Below are 22,099 nucleotides of genomic sequence, written 5' to 3' on the forward strand. Positions count from 1 at the left end.
AGTGACCCTTGTCCTGCTCCTTCCCCCAGGTCATCCGGCAGTAGAGGTCCATGTTGAAGTTCTGTTTGCAGAATATTTGTGCCCTCTTCTGTTTTTCCACGTCCTCCCTGTGTGAAAAGCAGGCTCAGAAAGCAAGGAGAGGGTTGGGAAGGGAACGGTTTGCACCTTCCCTGTCTCCTGACCACTCCCAAGGACCAAGCCTTTCCTGGTGGGGTTAAGAGGGAAGGGGCCCACGTACCAGATTGATTGTCACACCCCCAATATGAGCTCTAATGCTTGTGATTTCCCACTCAACCTGGCCATCTGCAGTCCCTTTCCAAACACCTCCAGAAGCTTTCTGCTTTGGGAGACACTGCGAAATCCCCAGCTCTGGGGAAAACAGATGAAATCATTGCAGACCCTTGTTCAAAATCCCCTTTGGTGTTCCCTACTCATGTCCTCACCTCTCCGTGTGCAGAGAAACTGAAACTGCCCTGGAGCTTGGGGTTGGGAGGTGGAGGAGGGCGGGAATGGGCTGCTGCAGAGAAACTAAAATGGCTAAAGAGGAAGAACTTGAAGCAAGTACCCAAGGCCCTCGCTGGGAAGGGCAAAGGATGCAGACCCAGGCCCAGGACTCCGGGACTTTCCAGAACTGTGGACTGAGCGGTAGGATCTAAGCAGAGCGTGGGGCCCCACCTGGATCTGGAGAGAGGGAGGAACAACCAATGGGCTGGGCCCGTCCCGCGCGAGCAGCCAATGAACGGTCGGGGGCGTGTCTTCCGAGGCAGGCAGGAGTGGGCACTCGGTCCCCCGCGCTGTCTGGAGGCTCCGCGATGACAGCTTTGAGTCCGGTCGCGGCCGCCGGAGCGAGCAGGTAAGTGGGGGCAACCCGCTGGGGCCCGGAGTCCGCCTCGAAGGGACGCTACCCGGAGGGACCCGGCGCCCGCCGCGCCTTGGTGGGTTCTGCCCGGGGGGCAGGCACTTTCCACCCTGCCGGAATGCGGCTCCGCTCCAGAGCTGCGCCGTGCGGGCCCCGGCGCCTCCCAGGCTGCGAGGTGTTGCGCGGGGGCGGGATGCTAGGCTGCCGGCGCTTCCTGTGAGGGGTTTGAACATCGGGGAGGATGGACGTCCGGGCGGCACCAGGGAGGTGGAGGGCACCCTCCTCGGGATACCTCCCGTGGTTCACCACCATCCTCCTCTGCCGCCGTCGCTGGTCATTCATTCGCTCATTCATTCATTCCCTAGCCATATGGACCTCCCGTCCCAGCTACCCCCAACCCAAGGGCTGGTCTTTCCCTTCTGGCCCCCGGAAGGCTCAGCCTCTCTTCTAACCCGGTCTGCAATTGTAGCGGCGCTCTGCTGCCTAGGAGGCAGCGTGGAGCTGTCCCAGCACGACTCGGCCGCACCCCTGCGTCCTGCCCGTCCACGTTGGGCGGGCTGGGGCCAGTCTCTCAACCTCGAGATCTGTTCCACCGTCACTCTTGGAAGAAGGAAAGTTCTTGCAGCTGGTCAAGGGGTAGGGAGGCAGCGCAAGTGAGAGGTGGAGTTTCAGGTGGAATCAAGAATTGTGGCCTCTGCCCCCTGATAGCTTGGGCCCTTGCGGGTAGAATTATTTGGGGAAGAAGGAGTCAGTGGTTGAAGCCCTCAATTGCTGCCCTTGTCCAGGTCCCAAACCCTACAGCCAGAGCTCTGAAGGGCAGCCTGGCACCCCTGGCCATCCAGCCCTGGGGCAGATAGTGTGGATGTAGTGTGACCCAGTGCCCAAGCCACACAAGTACATGGAGCTGGCAAAAGGCTTAAGGGCTCCCTCTGTCCTGTCCTCAGAGAAGCTGGTGAAGTCCTACACTGCTGGCATTTGCCATTGTTGGCTTTGCCTGCCCCACCCACCCTTACAAGAATCAGCCTCCTAGGGAGAAGAATCCTAACAATCCACGATGCCTTTGCTCCAATGTACATCTCTAGCTGGCTCTGAAGTCCAGTTCCTTTCACAGCAAAGACTTATGGGGCTTCAGGGAGAGAGGAATAGAGGGTGTATATCACCCATCCCCACCCCCATTCTGCAGTGAGAAGGAGGGTTTTCTCCTTCTGTAGTCTTCTGATCGCACAGACAGACACTCGGGTCTGAGGTTGTGGTTCTATAGGACCAGTTAAGCAGTGAACATCTCTGGGACAAATGGGCAGATATAGAGCACAAAGCTGACAGAAGCTGCTACTGAGCTTCCAGGTGCATTTCTGCAGGGGCCAAACCAAAGTTCTCATTCCTGACTTGCCTTTGGGAGAATTTTCTGAATAGCGTAGTGGGGTCAATCCAGGTCCTATCCAGGCCTTGATGTTAGTGATTGCTTTGATGTTTCTGAGCTTAGCGGGATCCTTGGAGCTTTAGTGTAGACCAAGAGGATCTGTGTGCCAATCCGTCCACCTAAGATCCCTGAGGGTGAGGTCAGCAGTACTCAAGATGGGCTCTGCCAGCCAGACTTCCTGAAGTTCTTCCGCATGCCTGTTTGGGTGGCCCCTCCTAGTCCTTAACCTGGTTAAGTTGTGGCTTTGGCCCTTGAATGCCACATACCATACTTATCGGACCAGCATGAAGAGCCTCACTTGTCAGAAGTTCCTATTTTGCTATGACCTGGGACAAGTCGGGTCTCCTTTCTGGGCCTGCTTTGCCACTGTAAGGTAAGGAGAACACATTGTAGGCTCCTTAAAGGGCTTTTCTGTGCAGCCATTCAGTGATTCTGCTAACTAGCCTGTTTCCCCCTTGATTTTTGAAGGTATTTTATCTCTTTACATAATTACTTCATTGCCGTGACTACCTACGGAAAGCCCGTGGTGTTGAGACCCATGAAGCATTCCACTTTGGTATCCAGGGTCTGAGTCCAGACACCAGAAAATAATTTCCTTTTTTCTTTCCTGAGAAGTGAAAATAATTCCGCCCAATTCTGCAGCCCTCTTGTAAGCAAGGGTAAGTTTGGCATGAAGTCAGCCTTGGCCGCTGTGCTGCTGTTCACTGGCAGGGCACGAGTCTGTCACCACCTGTTATCACCAACCTGTGAAGTTTTGATTAATCCCCAGCTGTTTACTAATGTAGGAAGGGAAGGAGGATGGGGACATCAAGGAAGAGGATGGAGCTTCCTCAGTAATCAAGAAGTACCTGGGCTTCCCTGGGGGTCCAGTGGTTAGGAATTCACCTGCCAATGCAGGCAACACAGGTTTAATCCCTAGTCCAGGAAGATTCCATATGCCGTGGCGCAACAGAGCCTATGGGCAGCCACAACTGAAGCCCAGATGCCCAGAGCCCATTCTCCGCAATAGCAGAAGCCACCACAACGCGAAGCCTCTGTACCACAACTAGAGAGCAGTCCCTGCTTGCCACAACTAGAGAAAGTCTGCACCCAGCAATGAAGACCTGGCTCAGCCAAAAACAAAAAATAAACTAATTTAGAAAGAAAAATTAAAAAGAAGTACCTGCTTCCCCATGGAGTTCTTGCTGGCCAAAGCGCAGAAAAAGGTGCTATTCCTAAGAAGATAAACCACTACAGGGCAGGCTGGTGCCTCCCTTCTCCCAGGGCAGGCTGGTGCCTCCCTTCTCCCCACCACAACCACACATTCTCATTAGTTTACAAATGCTTGGTCAGAATTTAGGACTGGAGTGTTAAATAACCTATGGCGGTTGAGCCAGTCTCTAAGTCTTTGTCCTAAATTAGTGTTTCCCTCGAGTGGTGTTTAAAATCTACTGGGAAAGCACATTGTTAATTTTTATTTTGTTTATTTATTTTTAAATATTGATTTATCTGGCTGTGTCAGGTCTTAGCTGTGGCATGCAGGATCTTTGGATGTGGCATGTGAACTCTTTGTGATGGCGTGTGGGATCTAGTTCCCGGACCAGGAATCCTACCTGGGCCCCCTGCATTGGAGGTGTGTAGCCTTAGCTACTGGACTGCCAGGGAAGTCCCCCAATATATTAGTGTGCATGCTGGTCTAGATACATGTAATTTTTTTCAATGTAATATAATGCTATCCTTTGTGTTAAGCTTATTTTTAATGTTTTAATAGTGAAATATTTTAGTCATTACATAGCCTTTTATTGTATGAATAAACCATACTTTGTTCATGCTCTATTTTTTTTCCTTTTTTAACTATACTTCAGTGAAAATTTGTATATATTTAAATTTATGTCCAATTATTTCCTGAGAGTAAATTGTTAGAAGTGGAATTTATGGGTCTGTCGGCTATCTACATGTAAACGTATGTATCTATTCACATACTGCTCTCCTACACAGGAGTGTGAGACTGTCCATTCACCAAAATGTTGATCAACCATAGATGTTATTACACTTTTAAGCCTTTGAAATTTAATAAGTAAAAAAAGATATCACTTCTACTTTTTTAGTTTTGAATATCTTTATTATTTTTGTTGATTTTCAAGATATTACACCCCTGTTATAGTAATTTCAGACAAAACAGAAACTATTGAGAGTGAATTCTTCCCTGAGATATCATCACTATTGTTTGATACAGAATTTTTTAATTGTTTCTTTTGTTTGTTTGTTTATATACAGAATTTTTAATTTTATAAATGGGTTATATTTTTTTAACTTTTTAAATTTTATGTTGGAGTATAGCTGATTAAAAATGTAGTGATAGTTTCACGTGAGCAGCAAAGGGACTCAGCCATACATGTATTCATTCTCGCCCAGACTCGCCTCCCATCCAGGCTGCCATATAATGAGCAGAGTTCCCTATGCTATACAGTAGGTCCTGGTTGGTTATTCATTTTAAGTGTCTTTAAAACTTCTAATGATTTATTTGTGGCTGCTCTAGGTCTTTACTGCTCACAGGCTTTCTCTAGCTGCAGCGAGCGGGAGCCACTCTTCATTGTGGTGTGCAGGCTTCTCATTGTGGTGGTTTTTCTTGGCCTCTAGGGCTAGAGCATGTGGGCTCAGTAGTTGTAGCTCGTGGGCTCAGAGCGCAGGCTTAGTAGTTGTGGTACATGGGCTTAATGGCCCTGTGACCCATGGAATCTTCCTGGACCAGGGATTGAACTTGTGTCCCCTGCATTGGCAGGCAGATTCTTTACCACTGGACCACCAGGGAAGTCCTGGTTATCCATCTTCAATATAGCAGTGTGTACATGTTAATCCCGAACTCCCTAACTTTCCATTCCCCCATCTCTCCCCTCTGGCAACCATAAATTCATTCTCTGAGAGTCTGTTTTGTAAACAAGTTCATCTATATCATTTCTTATTAGATTCTGCATATAAGGGATGTCATATGATATTTCTCCTTCTCTGTCTGACTTACTTCACTAAATATGACTATCTCTAGGTCCATCCATATTGCTGCAGATGGCACTATTTAATTCTTTTTAATGACTGTGTAATATCCCATTGCATACATGACCCACATCTTCTTTATCCCTTCCCTGGCAGTGGACATTTAGGTTGCTTCCTTGTCTTTGGCTACTGTAAACAGTGCTGCAATGAACACTTGAGTGCGTGCATCCTTTCGGATGATGTTTTTCTCCAGGTATAGGCCCAGGAGTGGGATTGCAGGGTAGTTATATTTTAAGTTTTTAAAGGAACCTCCATACAGTTCTCCATAGTCACTGTACCAATTTACATTTCCTTCAACAGTGTAGAAGAGTTCCCTTCTTTCCACATAAATGGGTTATATCTTGGTTACTGACTTATATGTACTTTTTGCTAAACAATACATTTTTTACCTTTTTTCCATATTAGCACATGCGGCTGTACTCCATTCTTTTAGTCAATTGCATAGGAATCGACCTTATATTCATAAAATACTGTTTTGGTATTTCTACATTTTTCCTCATAATTATTTAATTTCCTCTTAATTTATAGGAATATAAATTTTTGCCTACTTGTCCATTTATTTCCTTATAACAAGTTGCATGAAATAGAGTTTTAGGGTCAAAGGATTTACATTTCTTAAAGCATTTGATATATGTCAGAAAGGTTAACTTAGTTTTAAGTCTCATGGAAAATGAGAATGCTTCTTTTTCCACATACATCCTTGGTAATATTGAGCACTCTGATTTTTTTAATGTTTATCAGTAAAGTAGGTAAGAGGGAGCTCTCTTCTTTTGTGACTTGCCTGTTCATATTCTTTGCCTGCTTTTCTATTAGATTGTCTGCCTTTTTCTTACTGACGTAGATGAGTTTTTGTAACTTAAAAATGCCAGTCCTTTTTCAGTTTAATTTTTTAATATTGTTCCAGTCAGTTCAGTTCAGTCACTCAGTCGTGTCCGACTCTTTGCATCTGTTTACTGCACCTTTTAAATTGTTATATATTTGTTTAGCCTGCACTGCGCAGTAGGTGGTCTCTTAGTTCCCCGACCAGGGATGGAACCTGTGTCCCCTGCAGTGGAAGAGCGAAGTCTTAACTACTCACCACCAGGGAAGACCTCTGTCAGTTTAAATTTTGATGTACAGAGGTTTTTAATTTTTATGCAATTAAATATTTTCTTTTATGTGTTCTGGGTTTTATATCTTGCTTAGGAAGTTGTTTCCTTATATAGTAATATTCTATTCTATTTTATTGATTTAGAAAATATCTGGATGTTTAATCTACCTGGAATTTATTTACTGTACTTTTATGAATGGTATGAAGTACTCAGTTGTTCCAATATCATTTATTGGACAATCTCTTTTTCCCTTACTTATCTGAAACACTTTCTTTTTAAAAAAGATTTCGCTTTTGATGTGGACCATTTTAAAGTCTTTATTGAATTTGTTACAATATTGCTTCTGTTTTGTGTTTTGGTTTTTGGCCCTGAGGCATATGAGATCCTAGCTCTCCCATCAGGATAAACCCACACCCTACCACTGGTCAGCCAGGGAAGTCCCGTGATTCTGTCTTACATACTAAATTCTCAGATACCCATAGATCATGCTCTGGCCTCCCTCTTACAGTCTATTGATCTATTAATTTTTCCTAAACTAGTAAATATTTTAATTGTTCCAGCTTTGTAGTTTGTTCTGACATCTGGTAAGGCAAAACCCTTGCATGACAGTTGGGATAAATTCGCTTCTTTAAAACTTTCAATCTTCTCACTCAGGAACAGTTTATCTTTCCACTTATTCAAGCCTTCGTTCATGTTATTTTAAAAATGCCGGTGGTTTTCTTCTAGATTTTTCTACATTTTAAAAGTTTATTCTTGGGTAACTTATACATGTTGTTGCCACATGAATAGAATCATTTCCCCAAATATATTTTATAACTGTTTATTGCATGTCTACTGAGAAACTATTGATTTTTATGTTGATCTTGTAACCACTAGAATAACAATTAAGTCTGTGAGAGTGTATTATTATGTGTCTATCTTCATCACAGCTCTGGCTGGCCCAGTGTCCAAATATAAGAATATCTGGGCCACTTTCTTATGATTTTTCCAGTTGAATATATATTCTCTAGGTAGTTCATGTTACCATCTTTCAAAGAATAATCATCTCTTTTTAATATATGAATCTTTTGTTTCTTTTTCATGCCTTTGTGCAATGACTAGAGCTTCCAGAACAATGCTGAATAACAGTGGCGAGAGCAAGCCTTCTTAGGGGTTTTCCACTAGCTGAACAATCTGGGGCTCTCCCTGGAAGAGAAGGTCCCAGGATCCAGTAAGCTCTTTAAGTGTAGGTTATCGCCCAGGAATCCTTACACAAGCACGGTATGGCTTGGGGGAGCCTAGTTAGCAGAAGCCTGGGTGGGGCAAGCAGCTGGATGCTGCCTGGGACACTCCAAATCCGGACCAACTACCGGGTTTGGGTGCTGGAGCGGGCGCGGCCCCGTTTCCAGGGTGCAGGACGTGCTGTGCTGCGACAGGCTCTGGTCTACGCAAGCTTTTGCTCTTCCGCCTAGGGACCCACCGGCCCCATCAAGGGGTGCGCAGGGCAGGCAGGGCGGGCTCTCTGGCGCGGGGCCCTGCGTTGCTGGAATTCTGGGTGTGGCTGCGCTCTTGGCGCCGGGTGCCTGCGGGCTCTTCAGCCCTTCCCAGGGCAGACGCAGAAAATGGGCTTGTGGTTCGCGGGCTGCGGCAGAGACACGCCAGGGGCAGAGGAGCGTCAGGTGAGGATGGCTGGGGAAGGCTGGACCAGGCAGGGAGGATTCGGGGAACGGCAGCGTCCGCTCCCTCCACCCCCGCTCACTCGGGGTGGGAGAGGTACAGTCCCTTCTCTTTCCCATCCCCCAGAATCTCCGTGGCCTTTCGCAGGATCCGAGGTCGGTGTGGTGCTGAGCTGGCAGGTGACCTAGGCTTCCGGCTGTGTTGGGCAGGATCCTCACTTGCGTTCAGGGGCCTGTGCTCACTGCCAGTCCCTGGATGCAGTCAGCAGCGTGGGGGGGAGCGGGGAGGAGCAGACCGTTAGGTGTGGATCCAGACTCCCCGCTGCCGCCTGGATCCTCTCCTGGTTGATAGTCAGGCTGCCCTTCAGCCTTCCTGCAGTTTGGCCTCCCAGCAAACTTCCTGCTTTCCATTCCTCCTATCTGAAGCACTCCTTTTGCTTCCACGACAACCTATACACCTGGTTTTCTTTCTGCCACTTGGGCCACCTTCTCTTTGTCTCCTTGGGGCATTCCTCTTCCTCCTCCACACAGACTTTTTCTTTTTAAAAAAATACTTAGTTTTATTTATTTGGCTGTGCAAGGTCTTAGTTGCCACACTTGGGATCCTGATATTCATTCAACATGCGGGATGTTTAGTTGCAGCTTGGGAACTCTGAGAAGTGACACATGGGATAGAGTTCCCCATCCAGGGATGAAACCTAGGCCCCCTGCCCTGGGAGTGTGGAGTCTTAGCCACTGGGCCACCAGGGAAACCCTTTCCACCCAGTCTTTAAGTGTTGTAGTTCTTGAGGACCCCTACTCTCCTCTCCACCCCCCATCCTTCTTATGGAGAAATAACTCACACACCATAAAATTCATCCTTTCAAAATGTGCCATTCAGTGACTTTTACTGTATTCACAAAGTAGTGTAACCATGATCACTGTCTAATTCCAGAACAGTTTAATCATCCCCCCCAAATAAACGCTATGTGCCTTAGTCACTTCCCATTTCCCCTTCCCTCCAGCCCCTGGCAACTACTGAGCTACTTTCTGTCTCTGTGGACCTGCCAGTTCTGGACATTCCCTGTACATGGAGTCATACGATGTGTGGCCTTTTGGAACTGGCCTTTCACTTAGCATAAAGTTTTAAGGTCCATCATGTTGCGGTATATATCAGTACTTCATTCCTTTGTATGACTGAATTATGTTCCACTGTATGGATATACCACATTTTGCTTATCCGTTCATCAGCTGGGTGTTTGGGTTTCCATTTTTTGGCTATAATAGTAATGGTAATAGTAATAATAGTAATGGTAATAATGATCATAATGCTATGAGCATTCCTTTTTTGAAAACTTTAAAATTGTAGTACAGCTGATTTGTGATGTTAATTTCTGCTGTACAGCAAAGTGATTCAGTTATATACATATATACATTCTTTTAATACTCTTTCCCATTATTGCTTAGATTTTCCCTGGTGGCTCAGATGGTAACATGTCTGCCTACACTGTGGGAGACCCGGGTTTGATCCCTGGGTGGGGAAGATCCTCTGGAGAAGGAAATGGCAACCCACTCCAGTACTCTTGCCTGGAAAATCCCATGGACAGAGGAGCCTGGTAGGCTACAGTCCATGGGGTTGCAAAGAGTCAGACACGACTTCACCTCACCTCTTCACCTCATTGTAGCTTATTATAGGATATTGAATATAGTTCCCTGTGTTATACAGTAGGACTTTTAGTATGATAATCTCTGCGTCCATCCATGTTGCTGCAGATGGCATTCTTTCATTCTTTTTATGGCTGAGTAGTATTCCATTGTGTATATACCACAGCTTCTTCATTCATGCACCTGTTGATGGACATTTAGGTTGTTTTCATGCTGTGGCTATTACAAATAGCAGCCAAGTGCTGCTATGAACATAGGCTTGCATGTGTCTTTTTGAATTGTAGTTTTGTCTGGATATATGCCCAGGAGTGGGATTGCTGGATTATATGGGAATTCTGTTTTTAGTTTTGAGGAATCTCTCTACTGTTTTCCATAGTGGCTGCACCAATTTACATTCCTTCCAACAGGGTAGGAAGGTTCCCTTTGCTATGAGCATTCTTGTACCAGATTTTGTGTGCATATATATTTTCAGTTTTGGGGGGTATGCACCTAGAAGTAAAATTGCTGGGTCATATAGTAAATGTTTAACCATTTGAAGAATCACCAAACTGTCTTCTAAAGCAGTTGCACCATTTTACAATCCCAGGAGCAATGTATGAGGGTTCCAGTTTCTCCTCATCATCACCAACACCTGATACAAATTACAGCCCCTTGGGGATGTAAAGTGGTATCTCATTGTGGTTTTGATTTGTATTTCCTTGATGACTAATGATGTTGAGCATCTTTTTGTGTACTTAATGGTCATTTGATATCTCCTTTGGAAAAGTGTTTATGTAAACATTTGCCCATTTTTAGTTGGATTGTCTTTTTATTGTTCAGTTTTAAGAATTCTTTTTAAAAATTTTAATTGTGGATTAAAAAACACATAACAAAATTTACCATCTTAACCATTTCTAAGTTCATTTGTACAGTTCAATAGTGTTAAATATACATATTCATATTGTTGTACAACCAGTTTCCAAAACTTTTTCACCTTGCAAACCTGAAACTCTACATCCATTAAATAACTCTCCACCCACCCCAACCCCCAACCCCAGCCTCTGCCAACCACCATTCTGCTTTCTGTTTTTATGAATCTGACTACTCTAGGTCCTTCATGTAAGTGGAGTCATAAAGCATTTGTATTTTTGTGATTGGCTCTTTTTCACTTAGTATAATACCTACAAGGTTGTAAGAGTTTTTAAAATATATTCTAGATACTAGTCCCTTATCAGATCTCTGATTTACACTATTTTCTCTATTAGTCACCTTTTCACTTTTTCAGTGATATCACTAGCGGTACAAAAGTGTCTAATTTTGATGTAGTTCAGCGTATCTATTCTGCTGCTGTTTCTTGTGCTTCGGGTGTCATATCTTAAGAGATTGAGAGTCAGGAGCAAAGAGAACGTCTGTGCTGTGCTCACTCATGTCCAGCTCTTTGTGAAGTTATGGACGGTTGCCTGCGGCCCATGGTTTTCCAGGCAAGGATACTGGAGTGGGTTTCCATTTCCTACTCCAGGGGATCTTCCTGACCCAGGGACTAAACCCACATCTCTTGTGTCTCCTGAACAGCAGGCAAGAATCTTACAAGACTGTTGCCTAATCAGAGATTTACACCCATGATTTCTTCTAAGAGTTTTAGCACTGACATTAAAAAATAAAAATGTATTTATCTGGCTGCATCGAGTCTTGGTTGTGGCACGCAGGACCTTTCTTGGTGGTGCACGGACTGTCTATTTGTGGCACACGGGCTCTGGAGCATAAGAGTTCAGTAGTCGGGACATGCTGGCTTACCTGCTCTGCAGCATGTGGGATCTTAGTTCCCCAACCAGGGATTGAATCTGAGTCTCTCGCAGGATCAAGGCAGAATCTTTTTTTTTGTTAATTTAATAACTGCATTTGTTTGTTTAGTTTTGGCTGTGCTGGGTCTTGGTTGCTGTGTGGGCTTTCCTTTAGTTGCAGTGTGCAGGCTTCTCGTGGTGGTGGCTTCTCTTGTTGCAGAGCACAGCCTCTAGGGCCCTCAGGCTTCAGTAGTTGCAACTCGTGGGCTCCATACTTGTGGCTCCCGGGCTCTACAGCACAGACTCAACAGGTGAGTTAGTTGCTCAGTAGTTTATAGGAGTTAAACTCAATGAGTTTATAAGAGGGAGGCAGAGTGGCTGGGCTTAGTTGCTGCATGGCATGTAGGATCTTCCTGGATCCTGCATTGGCCTGTGGATTCTTTACCACTGAGCCACCAGGGAAGCCCCTGCAAGGTGGATTCTCAACCACTGGACAACCAGGAAAGTCCCAGCTCTGACATTTTTGAGTTAGTTTTTGTACATGCTGTGAGAGAGGGATCCAGCTTAATTCCCTGGCCTGTGGATGTCCAGTTGTTCCTGCACCATTTGTTGAAAAGTCTGCTCTCTGCCCCACTGTTCTGGTCTTGGCACCCTTGTCCATAGCTTCTCTTCTTTAGGGGAGAAGATTCCCTGAGGGATCTTCCTAACTCCTGTACCCATTCATGGGCCAATAACTCAGGAATTTCTCCCTTCAGCTTGGAGCTTTCTTCTGAGCTCGTCACTCATATATAACTTGACATCTCTACTTAAATGCTTCTCACACATCTTTAAGACTGAACTCGTGACTATTCCCCTGCTTTGTCTCAGCAAAAGAGAGCAGTATCCTACTTACTTAAGCCAGAAATCTAAAATCATATTTGACACACTTTCCCTTACACCCCACAGCCGCTTGATCACCAAGTCCAGATTGATTCTACTTAGAGATATATGTATTGTGAATCCCTCCCCCACCTTCCGTCACCACGATTGCCACCAAGTCTGAGACATCATCTCTCTGCTGGAATATAATCTCCTAACTGGTCTGTCTCCATGGAAAATTCTAAACTTATACGAATGAGGAGACGGGGACTTCCCTGGTGGTGCAGTGGGTAGGAACCTGCCTGCCAGTGCAGGGTTCGATCCCTGGTCCAGGAAGATCTCACACGCTGCAGGGCAACTCAGCTCCTGCACCACCACTGCTGAGCCCATGCTCTGGAGCCTGCGAGCCAGAACTACGGAAGCCCACGTGCCTACAGCCCGTGCTACGCAACAAGGGAAGCCACCGCAAGGTGAAGTCCATGCACTGCAAGGAAGAGTAGCCCCTGCTCTCTGCAACTAGAGAAAGCCCTTGCTAAGCCACAAAGACCCAGTGCAGCCAAAAATTAAAAAAAAAAAAAAAAAAAAAAGAATGAATAAAAAAAAAAAAGAATCACAGCTACTCTCTGGGTATTCAAAAAAAAAAAAAGAGGAGGAGAGTTGTAGGATGGAACCCACCCCCCACCCCTCCATCCTAGGCTCCTGGCAACTTCTCCTGGGATCAGAGTTCTTCTGACCACAGAGTCAGTGACCGTTTATCCATCACTACCAACTACCAACACAAGGTTGTCCCCGTTTCATCAATACTCATCCTCTACACCCTCTGTCCCACACCGTTTTGTATTTGAGACAAATCTATGTCTTAGGGTGATCTGTGATCACGTCCACATATGCCAGCTCAAACAGATGCTGCTCCATACTCTTTAAACATACAAAATTGATAGTGTCTTTTCCCTTTTAAATCCCTTTATTGGTTCCCCCTAGCTTTTAAGAGAATGACCAAAACCCTTACTGGGGCCCACTGGGCCCTGCACGATCTACCCTGCCTACCTCTCCAGCCCCGCTGCTCATTACTTCACTGCTCACCTCCACCTTCCAGACCCAAAGGCTCTTTATGTTTCCCCTATGTGCTGTATACACCTGGCCTCAGGGCTTTTGCACATCAGAAACCCTCTAAGCAGTGGTCCTCAACCTTTTTGGCACCAGGGACCAGCTTCATGGAAGACAATTTTTCCACAGATGGGTGGGGGGAATAGGTGGTTTCAGGATGACTCAAGCACATTATAGTTATTGTGCACCCTATTTCTATTACTATTACATCAGCTCTGCCTCAGGTCATCGTCAGATCCCAGAGGTAGGGAACCCCTGCTCTACAGTGACCCCTCCCCAGTACCCTCCAACCCTCCCCTCCCCCGCCAGCCCGTTGGTCTGACTAGCACTGCCATCAGGGCAAATGCTGCTGCTGTGTCTTCAGGGAAGTCTTCCCCTCTCTCTGCGGCTGACTCAGGGCTCCTTGATTGAGGCGCTCTCAGACCCTGTGCTTTGCCTTCACAGTACACATTACACAGTTATAATTATGTATTGATCTCTATAAATATTTGTTTCACGTCTGCCTCTCCCACCAAGCATTTTGGGGATAGTAGGTTGTCTCATGTCTCTTCGTACACACAGCACTTACACAGAGCTAAGTGAGTCCAGGCATTCAGTTGGAGTTTAGAGGAGGGAGACAGAGTGGCCGGCAGCCTTTGAGGGCTATGCTGTTGCCAGCCTCTGCTGGTGTCGGCGTTCTTCTGACCACAGAGAGCCAGTGGCCAGCTTCTGCTCACCCAGTCCTGGGCTCAGCTTTGTTGTTCCCTCAGACAACATTTGCTTTCTCTCCTGGCTGGAGACTTTCTTGCCCCTTTGCTGAGGAGTAACTGAGGCCCAGAAGGAGAGAGTGGCTTCCCCAAGGCTGTGAGAGGTTCTTTCAGGCCTGCCTCCCTGTACCCACGCCCAGGGTCTTTTGGGACCCTGAGACCTCTCAAGACCCCAGTGCTCTGAGGAGAGCTGAGTGGGTTTCCAAAGCTAGCGCAATTCTGAGATGGGTGTCCCAGAGTGCACCACGTGAGATCCATGGATGGACAGAGTTGACTTGTCCTGGGAGCAGCCACCCTTCCTGGCAGCCTGGAGCATCTGAGGGTGTCTGTGGGCCCTCCGCTCAGCAGGCCCGGCAGAGGGTGGCCCCTAGGAGCACAGGAGTGCTCTGTTTCTTAATGAATGAAAGTCTGTGTTTAGACCTGAATGACCAGCTTCTAGTCTGGAAACAGCCAGGCCCCAAGTGGCCTGCCAAGAAAAAGTGGTCTGTGACCAGGTCCAGGGGTGCCAGCTCACCCTGATTCTGCTCCAGCAGTGGGCACAATGGGACGGGGCCAGCGACAGGCGGGTCACTCTGCAGGACTAGCTCCCTGCTCCATCGTAGCCTGGGCTTTGTAGGAAATCCTGGCTGTCTCCCAGAGCGAAGATTCCAGGTTTCTGCTGTTTGTCCAGCAGTCTCCCTGGTGACTGTTCTCAGTCTGCCAGTCTTTGCGCTCTGGCCAGGAAGGGGGCCAACTGTTGGTCTCAGACCTCTGGTAGGGGGAGAAGAGAGGACGGGATCCTGAGTATGGCTGGGTCTGAGCTCAAGGGGTGGGAGACTGTTCGCGCCCCAGGTGTGAAGAGGGCCCTTCCACAGCCGCTGTCACCAGGAATAAGATTCAGTCACATAGGACACGTATGAAGCTTTGTGGGTAGAGTGAGGGGCCTGGTGGTGCCTCCATCTCTGCTTCCCATGGGGCGCTCACCTCTAGGCATCTTTCAGGGACGAGGGAGGTGGGGCAGGGTGCAGGCAGGGGTGGGAGGCTCAATTGGCAAGGCTGGGAGAACCCGCCCCTTGACCAAGACTGGGCCGTGACCTCTCAGATCCTCACAGGAACCCTGACCATCTGCAGGGAGAGGGGATTCTCCCCTCTTTACAGAGGAGGAAGCAGACTCAGAGGAGGAGCCTGGGGGTCAGCGGGGAGGGAGCCAGAGGCAAACTTGAGCGGTTGCCCTCACTCCAGGTTCTTAGGCTTGCATCCCGAGGCCCCACTGATGCTAAAGAAACTACACAGAGGAGTTCCCTACAGGAAGCATTTGTCTACCCAGTCAACAGTTACTGAGCACTTACTGTATGCCTGGAGTTGTGCCAGGCCCTGGGGTAAGACAGGAAGTGGGGAGACAAGCCACAGCAACAGGCAAGGTGGCAAGGAGCTCTCTGGGCAGACGAAGGGAGGGCACAAGGAGGGAGTGCTCTGTGTTCCTGGAGGCACAGGCTGGCCAGGCTTCGGGGGGAGAGGTGCTGAGGGATGGCAGCGAGGAGGTTTCCACCTGGGGCAGGAGCAGCTTAGCTGAGTGGGGGCCCTGCCAGGGCTGGGAGCGGGGGCTCATTAGCACCGCTCCCAGAGGCAGGGGAGGAGTCAGCCTGAGCACTTTGCCTCCGAATTCTGTCCCCATGAGGAGCAGGGCCATCCTGGTGTGCTGAGAGAGCCCAGTCCTGGGCGGGAGGTCAGGGGGCAGGGAAAAGGTGTGGGGCCCCTTAACCAGGGCTGGTCCAGTCCACCAAACAGCTTGACTACTGAAAGACGATGGGACCAGCCTAGCTCTCGGCCCACCCAGCTCCCACTCAATGGGAGGACCCAGGGTTTCTGAGGTCCCGGGAGGTAGGAGTTCTTATTAGCACCAGAGCTCAAAGGGGTCCTTGTTCAGGCTGAATCCAGCTGCCCCAAGAGGGCGGGGCCAGCCCACATCTCCTGAGCTACTAGCTCTCCCAGTTTGTTTGGTTCTTGGAGTCAGGAAAATAAAATCTGGTGGAGGGGTCTTATCTAAGGAACCCTACTTCCCAGTGGGGCTCCTGCATGGTCATCTCAGCTCAATAGAGTCACTCTCTGCCTCCCCGAGTCCCCCTCTACTGGCCCTATGGGGAGAGTGGGGGCCTGGCCCTGCAGCGGGAAAAACTCGAGGAAAGGACAGAATTTGGGGCCCCCAAGCCCCTCCAAGCAGTGTGTGGACTTTTCAGCCAGACTGAAGTTTGAATTCCAGCTCCACTACTCTCCAGTTATGTGGTCAAGAGCAAGGAACTTTACCTCTCTGGGTCTCAGTTTCCTTATCTGTGTAATGGGGATGATGCACCTCTGTTGTGTGTCTAGAGTTGGACTGAGATTAGGGGAAATCATGAGCCAGATTCCTTCACCTCCTTCTCCCTGAGGGCTCCCTCGTTAACAGAGCCAGACTTGATCTGAACCTTCTTCAGAGTTCTCTTCCCTCTCCTGGCCCTGAAGGCTCATTGCGAGTATGGTACCCCCAGCTGTGGGTATCAGACCTCTATGGAGTCCTGGCCCTGCTCTGCCAGTGAGCCCAGCTGAGCTTCCCTCCTTCACCCGTGGGTGAAGTGTAAGTTGTACCACCTGCCCCCATTGTGTCTTTTGTGTCTTAAAGGACATCGGATATCTGTCCTCATGTGTGGTCTTTGGGCAAACCAGGTGTAGGAGATTTTGGTCTTGGCTGCAAGAGCCTGGGCTCTGGAAGCAGAATTGAAAGCTAAGGAGCAGGCGAGGGGAGCAGACCCTCTTTGCTGTCTCCCAGATGCAATGCTTGGCCCACAGCCCGCCTGCTTCTTTCTCTCTTTTAAAAAGATATTTACTTGGCTGCACTAGGTCTTAGCATTGAACTGTTAGTTGTGGCACGTGGGATTTTAGTTCCCTGACCAGGTATCAAACCCCGGGTCCCCTACATTGTAAGGGCGGAGTCTTAGCCACTGGACCACCAGGGAAGGCTCCACCTGCTTCTCTGTCTACTCTCTTCCTCACTGTAGATCCAGTCTCCAGGTCCACCCAGTGACTCTGGCCAAGTACACGTGCAGCTCTCTCCTGCCGGCTCACTGCCTCTGGCCGCCCACCTCCACCTCCCGTATCTCCCAGTTAGGATTCATCAGAAAAAGAACCTGACGGGCGAGCTCAGTTTTCATTCTAGAGAGGCTGCTGGTCGGCTTGCAGGTGGCTTTGCTCAGGTCTGGAGCACACCTGTGGCTCTGTTGGCCACGGCCAGGGTCCTCTGCACAAACGGGGCAGTCTTGGGAAGCGGGTCTCTGATCCTCCATGTCTCCCATTATTTCGAAACAGCTGAAGGCTGTAAAGGGAAACTAAGCATATTGCTGGCCCAGGGGTTCTCAGGAAGCTCCTGGGAAGGAGGATTTGTGACTAGGCTTCATGCCTGCCACACCCCGAGTCCTTTGCCAGGGTTGCTGAGCAGGACAGATGGATTGGCACCCAGCATGTGGCCCCCAACTCAGAGCCCCATCCCTTACATTCAGTGTGGAGTTCAGTTATGGGATTCTCTCCCCCTGCCTTAAAAAACAAAACAAAAAAACCCCACCTTTATTTACTTAGCTGCCTTGGGTCTTAGTTGTGGCACAAGGAATCTAGTTCCCTGACCAGGGATCAAACCCACGCCGCCCTGTGTTGGGAGCGTGGAGTCTTAGCTACCCGACCACCAGGGAAATCTTACCTTTTCTTGTGGGTAGAAAGGGTGAAGCTGTTGTTGTCTTGCATATGGACATAAGAAAATTATTAGCAAATAAGTGCGGTGCAGCCTCTGTGTAAGAAATCATAGAGTGATTTTTTGCAAAGGCAGATTGCCTTTCGTCTTCCGGTTTCAGTGTTTTGATTGAACCTGACTCTGCGCTCAGTTGATGAGCCTGACTCTGTCCACATGATTCCAGTTTCCCTTGGAGAGAGGTCTTGTTAACCAGGTTTGGGGCGGTATGTGGGGAAAGTGGCCCCGAGAGAAAGCTAGGGAGGCTTTTGGGAAGGACACAGTGTAGTTCAGGCTGGCCCTGCCACATGAGAAGGCAGGTCTTACTTCCTTGGCACAACTCAGTAAATGAACTCTGTGACTTTCACAGATGAAAGAAATCTCTATTAACAGTGTGATTCCCTGTCTTGTCAAGGATGTTCCTGGAACTCTGGAGGGCCAGGTGGAGGCACAGGAGGGTCAGGGCCCCAGGTCCAGAGCCCAGGAGGGAGGATTAGCCATGGAGACCAGGAAGTCCGTGTCTCCCTCTGAACCGCAAAGAAAGGAGGGGTTTAAAATCACCTGAGAGCTTTTAAAAGTCTGAAGTTGAAACTCATGACCCGGCATTTCCAATCCTAAGTGTTTATCCGTAGGAACGAATACTTGTGTCTGCCAGACAGGTGCTGGAATGTTTGTAGCAAGGGTTTTGTAATAGGCAAAAACTGAAAACTCAACAGCAACATGCCCTTCAATGGTAAAATTAATCAATCAATTGCAATCTGTCCATATACTGGAATTCTAAAGATTGGTGAAAATGCAGTTTGCAACCACACGCAGCACTGTGGATGAGTCTCACATGTATGTTGCCAAGTAGAAGAACATGTACCATATGATTCCAGCCATAGAAAGTCCCTGAAGAGGCAGAGACAATCTGTGCTGCTGGAATCAGGCTGGTGTTTATCACTGACCCAAGGTGGGGGGTAGGGGCAGTAGGAAGAAGCAGGAGGGGCTTTGAGGGGGCAGGTTTTCAGGTTTGGTCCATTGGCAAAATACATTGCACTGTACACTTATTTTCTGTGCACTCTTTAATATGTAAATGAAATGTCAGTAACAAGTTAAAAACGTGTAGTTACCTAAATGCTCTCCCCAGATATCCTGATTTAATTGGTCTGAGAACAGGGCTCAGGCATCATTTTTGTTTGGATGGTTTTTTTAAAAAGCTCTAGAGGTAATTCTAGTGTGCCCCCAGCAGAGTTAACAGAATGGTCTCTTTTCTCTGTGAAGTAAGTGGTGAGCTGTGTGTTGAGGGGTAGAGCTGGGGGAGTTTGGAGGTGCCCTAAGGTCCAGGCCACGGAGCCCCAGTGGCTGATGTTCCTTCCAGGATGTGTCTGTCCCTCAGTGGCTCTATCCGTGGTCTGTGGCGTTGCATTCTCAGGGGCTGCTGCTGTGTTTTCTGTTTGGAAGAGGTCTCTCCTTGGACCAACCAGGGCCCAGCATCCTGGCTGCTTGCAGGAGAGAGTGGAGCTGTCCTTGGCCTTGAGAAGAGCTGACAGGACCCACAGGATGCTCTAGCAGCTCAGATGCCCATTAGGAGACAACTTGGGAGAGTGTGTGGACACCCATCCCGGGGGAGGAGACACCCAAGGGGACCCTCCTGTGACCACGCAGTCCTAGCTGGTTCACACTGTCAGGCCTGGCCAAGTTTTCCACTTCAGCATCAGCCACGGGCACTGCTGTTGCCTGAGGCTTGAGGAGCCTCGGCGGGAGGTTTGCACAGTGGTTAGGGGAGGTTGTGGGCGGGGGGCTGGGTAAGGCAAGGGAGTGCCAGTGAGCACTACTGTGAGGGCAGGAGTGGCCCAGCCTGTGCTTTCCACCACATACCCCATCCCATGCTGTCTGAGCCACTTTATCCTCTTCTGTATGCCTTCTGCCTCCCACCTGAGTTCCTCTTTGATTATTCAGCCAGCACGGATTGAATGCCTGGTGCTGCTGGGCTGGGCTGTCTGTCTGCTCCACAGGCTGGGGCTCCTGGAAGGGCCCATCTGTGGGTGACCCCCATCAGCTCCTGTCCACTGCTCCCCTTACTGCTGGGCACCTATCATTCTCTGGACCTCCTTCACTCTTTTCGTAAAAAATCATTTATTTATTTGGCTGCACTGGGTCTTAGTTGAGGCATGCAGGATCTAGTTCCCTGACCAGGGATCAAACTTGGGCCCCCTGCATTGTGAGCTCAGAGTCTTAGCCACTGGATAACAGGGGAAGTCCCTCCTTCACACTTCCTGTCTGGCTTTTTTTCCTCCCCTTCTCCATCTTCAAGTGTCAACATGCCTCTTTTTCGGTCTCTCCTTCATACTCATTCCTTTAGCAAACATTGGGTGCCTACTGTGTGCTGGGGGTACAGAGATATAGAAGACACATGCATGGTGGAGCTCAGATGTCTAAACAGACAAGCACTGGGGTGGTAAGTGCAGGAGCAGCAGCGTGAAAAAAGGGGCAAGGGACCACAGAGGAGGGATGCCCAGCTCTGCTGGGGGAAAGCTGGGAAGGCTTCACAGAGGAGGTGATAGCTGAGCTGAACCTGGAAGGATGATTGGGGAATTCTCCAGGTAGATAAGTATGGCAAGGAATCCCAGGAAGAGCCAACATGCAGGGTGAAGGGGTGCCACTGAGTTGCATGGGTGAGGCTGGAAAGGAAACAGGAAGGCCAGCTGAGGAGGCAAGCAGGAACTCCAGGAGGAAAGTCAGGAGGCGGGCTGAGGGGTGATTGGCAGGCTCAGATCTGGGCTGCAGATGGCTCTGTTGGCAGTGTGAATGTGGGAGAGGGCCAGGTGTGCAGGGCAGGGTGGGGGGCAGGTGTCATTAGGAAGCTGATGCCAGCATCCAGGAGAGAGATGATGGTGGCCTGGGCTTGCCTGGTGCAGCAGGAGTGGGGACAGCGTATGGCATCGTGGCTCTCGGGGTTCTGGGGGTTGATGGGGTGTGGGGTGAGTTGACTACTCTGGCTTGGGGAATGTGGAGGATGGGGCCTTTCAAGGGGAGGCAGATCTGGGCACATGATACTGAATTCACTTTGATGGATCCGTCTAGATGGCAGGCTCAGCTGCTCAGGAGGGATGAGGTGTCACTCTTAGGGATTTGGATTGGAGAGTGTCTGCCTGGTGCAGATATTTTGAGTCTGGGGGAGCAGAGTGTGTGTTTGTGTGTGTGTGCGTGCGTGTGCATGTGCGTGTGGTGTCCCTCGAGACTTTGTCCCTGGGGCCTGTGGGAAGCAGCGAGGCTCTGCATCTCCAGGTCCCCTTTGCACTGCCTGTCTCTCCCTCTCTTAACCTCCTCTCTGTGTCTCCCCTTTCCTGAGGGGCCTGGCTCCTCTCCCGACATCTCTGAGTGCTCGCTGCCCACCCCCTCCCTTTCAGCAGCTCTCTCGGGCTGGGCAGGTTCATACCAGGCTCATGGGGTGATAGGCTCAGGAGGTATTTGTGGAAGGGATGGGCAGGTAGCCTGAGTTTTTCGGGCGTGAGGCCCAAGGGTGGGGCAAGCACAGCTGTATCCCCCAGATCAGCATCTTGCCTTCCCACCGGGCTCAGCAGGGTGAGAGGGCCTCATCTGAGGAATTTTCAAGCCTTTGCAACTCCTTCTGCTTTTTGGTTTTGTTGTTGTTTTTTTTTTGTTTTGTTTTGTTCTCAAACTTTTATTCTAGCTGTTTCCTTCAGATGCCTGGTAATTTTTTTTTTTAGCTGCGTGGCATGTGGGCTCTTAGTTCCCTGACCAGGGATCCAACCCATGTCCCCTGAATTGGAAGCCGATTCTTAACCACTGGACCACCAGGGAAATCCCTATAACCAGCTTTAATGTCCAAAATACTGAGCCTCCCCCGCTCTACCCTCCTCATGACAGGAATGATGTATTTTGTAGCTCTGATTGAAAAAATAGATATGGATTTGAAGACCCCTGATACTAACTCCACAGTCTGCATGTGGAGGTGGGATGGGGGTGCCTGGGCAGGAGGTGTTGTTCACAGCCCAGAGAGCAAGAGCAACTTGGTGGAGTAATTCTCTATGGGAACAGAGGCTGCCACAGGGTAGGGGACCCAGGCTGGCTCCCACCTCTCCAGCTTCCTGCTCTTACCATCTCTCTCCTCTGGATCAGAGCCCTGTTGCTCCTTGCACGGACCCTGCCTGACTGGTTCTGTTGGTGAATTCTTTTTTCTTTTTAGATTATTT

At 48.9% G+C, this 22,099-nt stretch overlaps 1 protein-coding gene across 2 annotated transcripts in view; it reads left to right on the forward strand.

Annotated features, from left to right (window-relative positions):
* GRAMD2 (GRAM domain containing 2) overlaps window positions 782-22,099 on the forward strand; it is a 34,571-nt gene continuing 13,253 nt past the window's right edge. For both annotated transcript variants that reach the window (XM_018053555.1, XM_018053554.1), the window contains exon 1: window positions 782-853. In XM_018053555.1, coding sequence (XP_017909044.1) covers window positions 813-853 — 41 coding nt within the window. In that variant the 5' untranslated portion in view covers window positions 782-812. The remainder of the gene's footprint in view (window positions 854-22,099) is intronic.

The sequence above is a fragment of the Capra hircus genome, chromosome 10 (genome assembly GCF_001704415.2).
Source record: "Capra hircus breed San Clemente chromosome 10, ASM170441v1, whole genome shotgun sequence".
Classification (NCBI taxonomy): Eukaryota; Metazoa; Chordata; class Mammalia; order Artiodactyla; family Bovidae; genus Capra; species Capra hircus.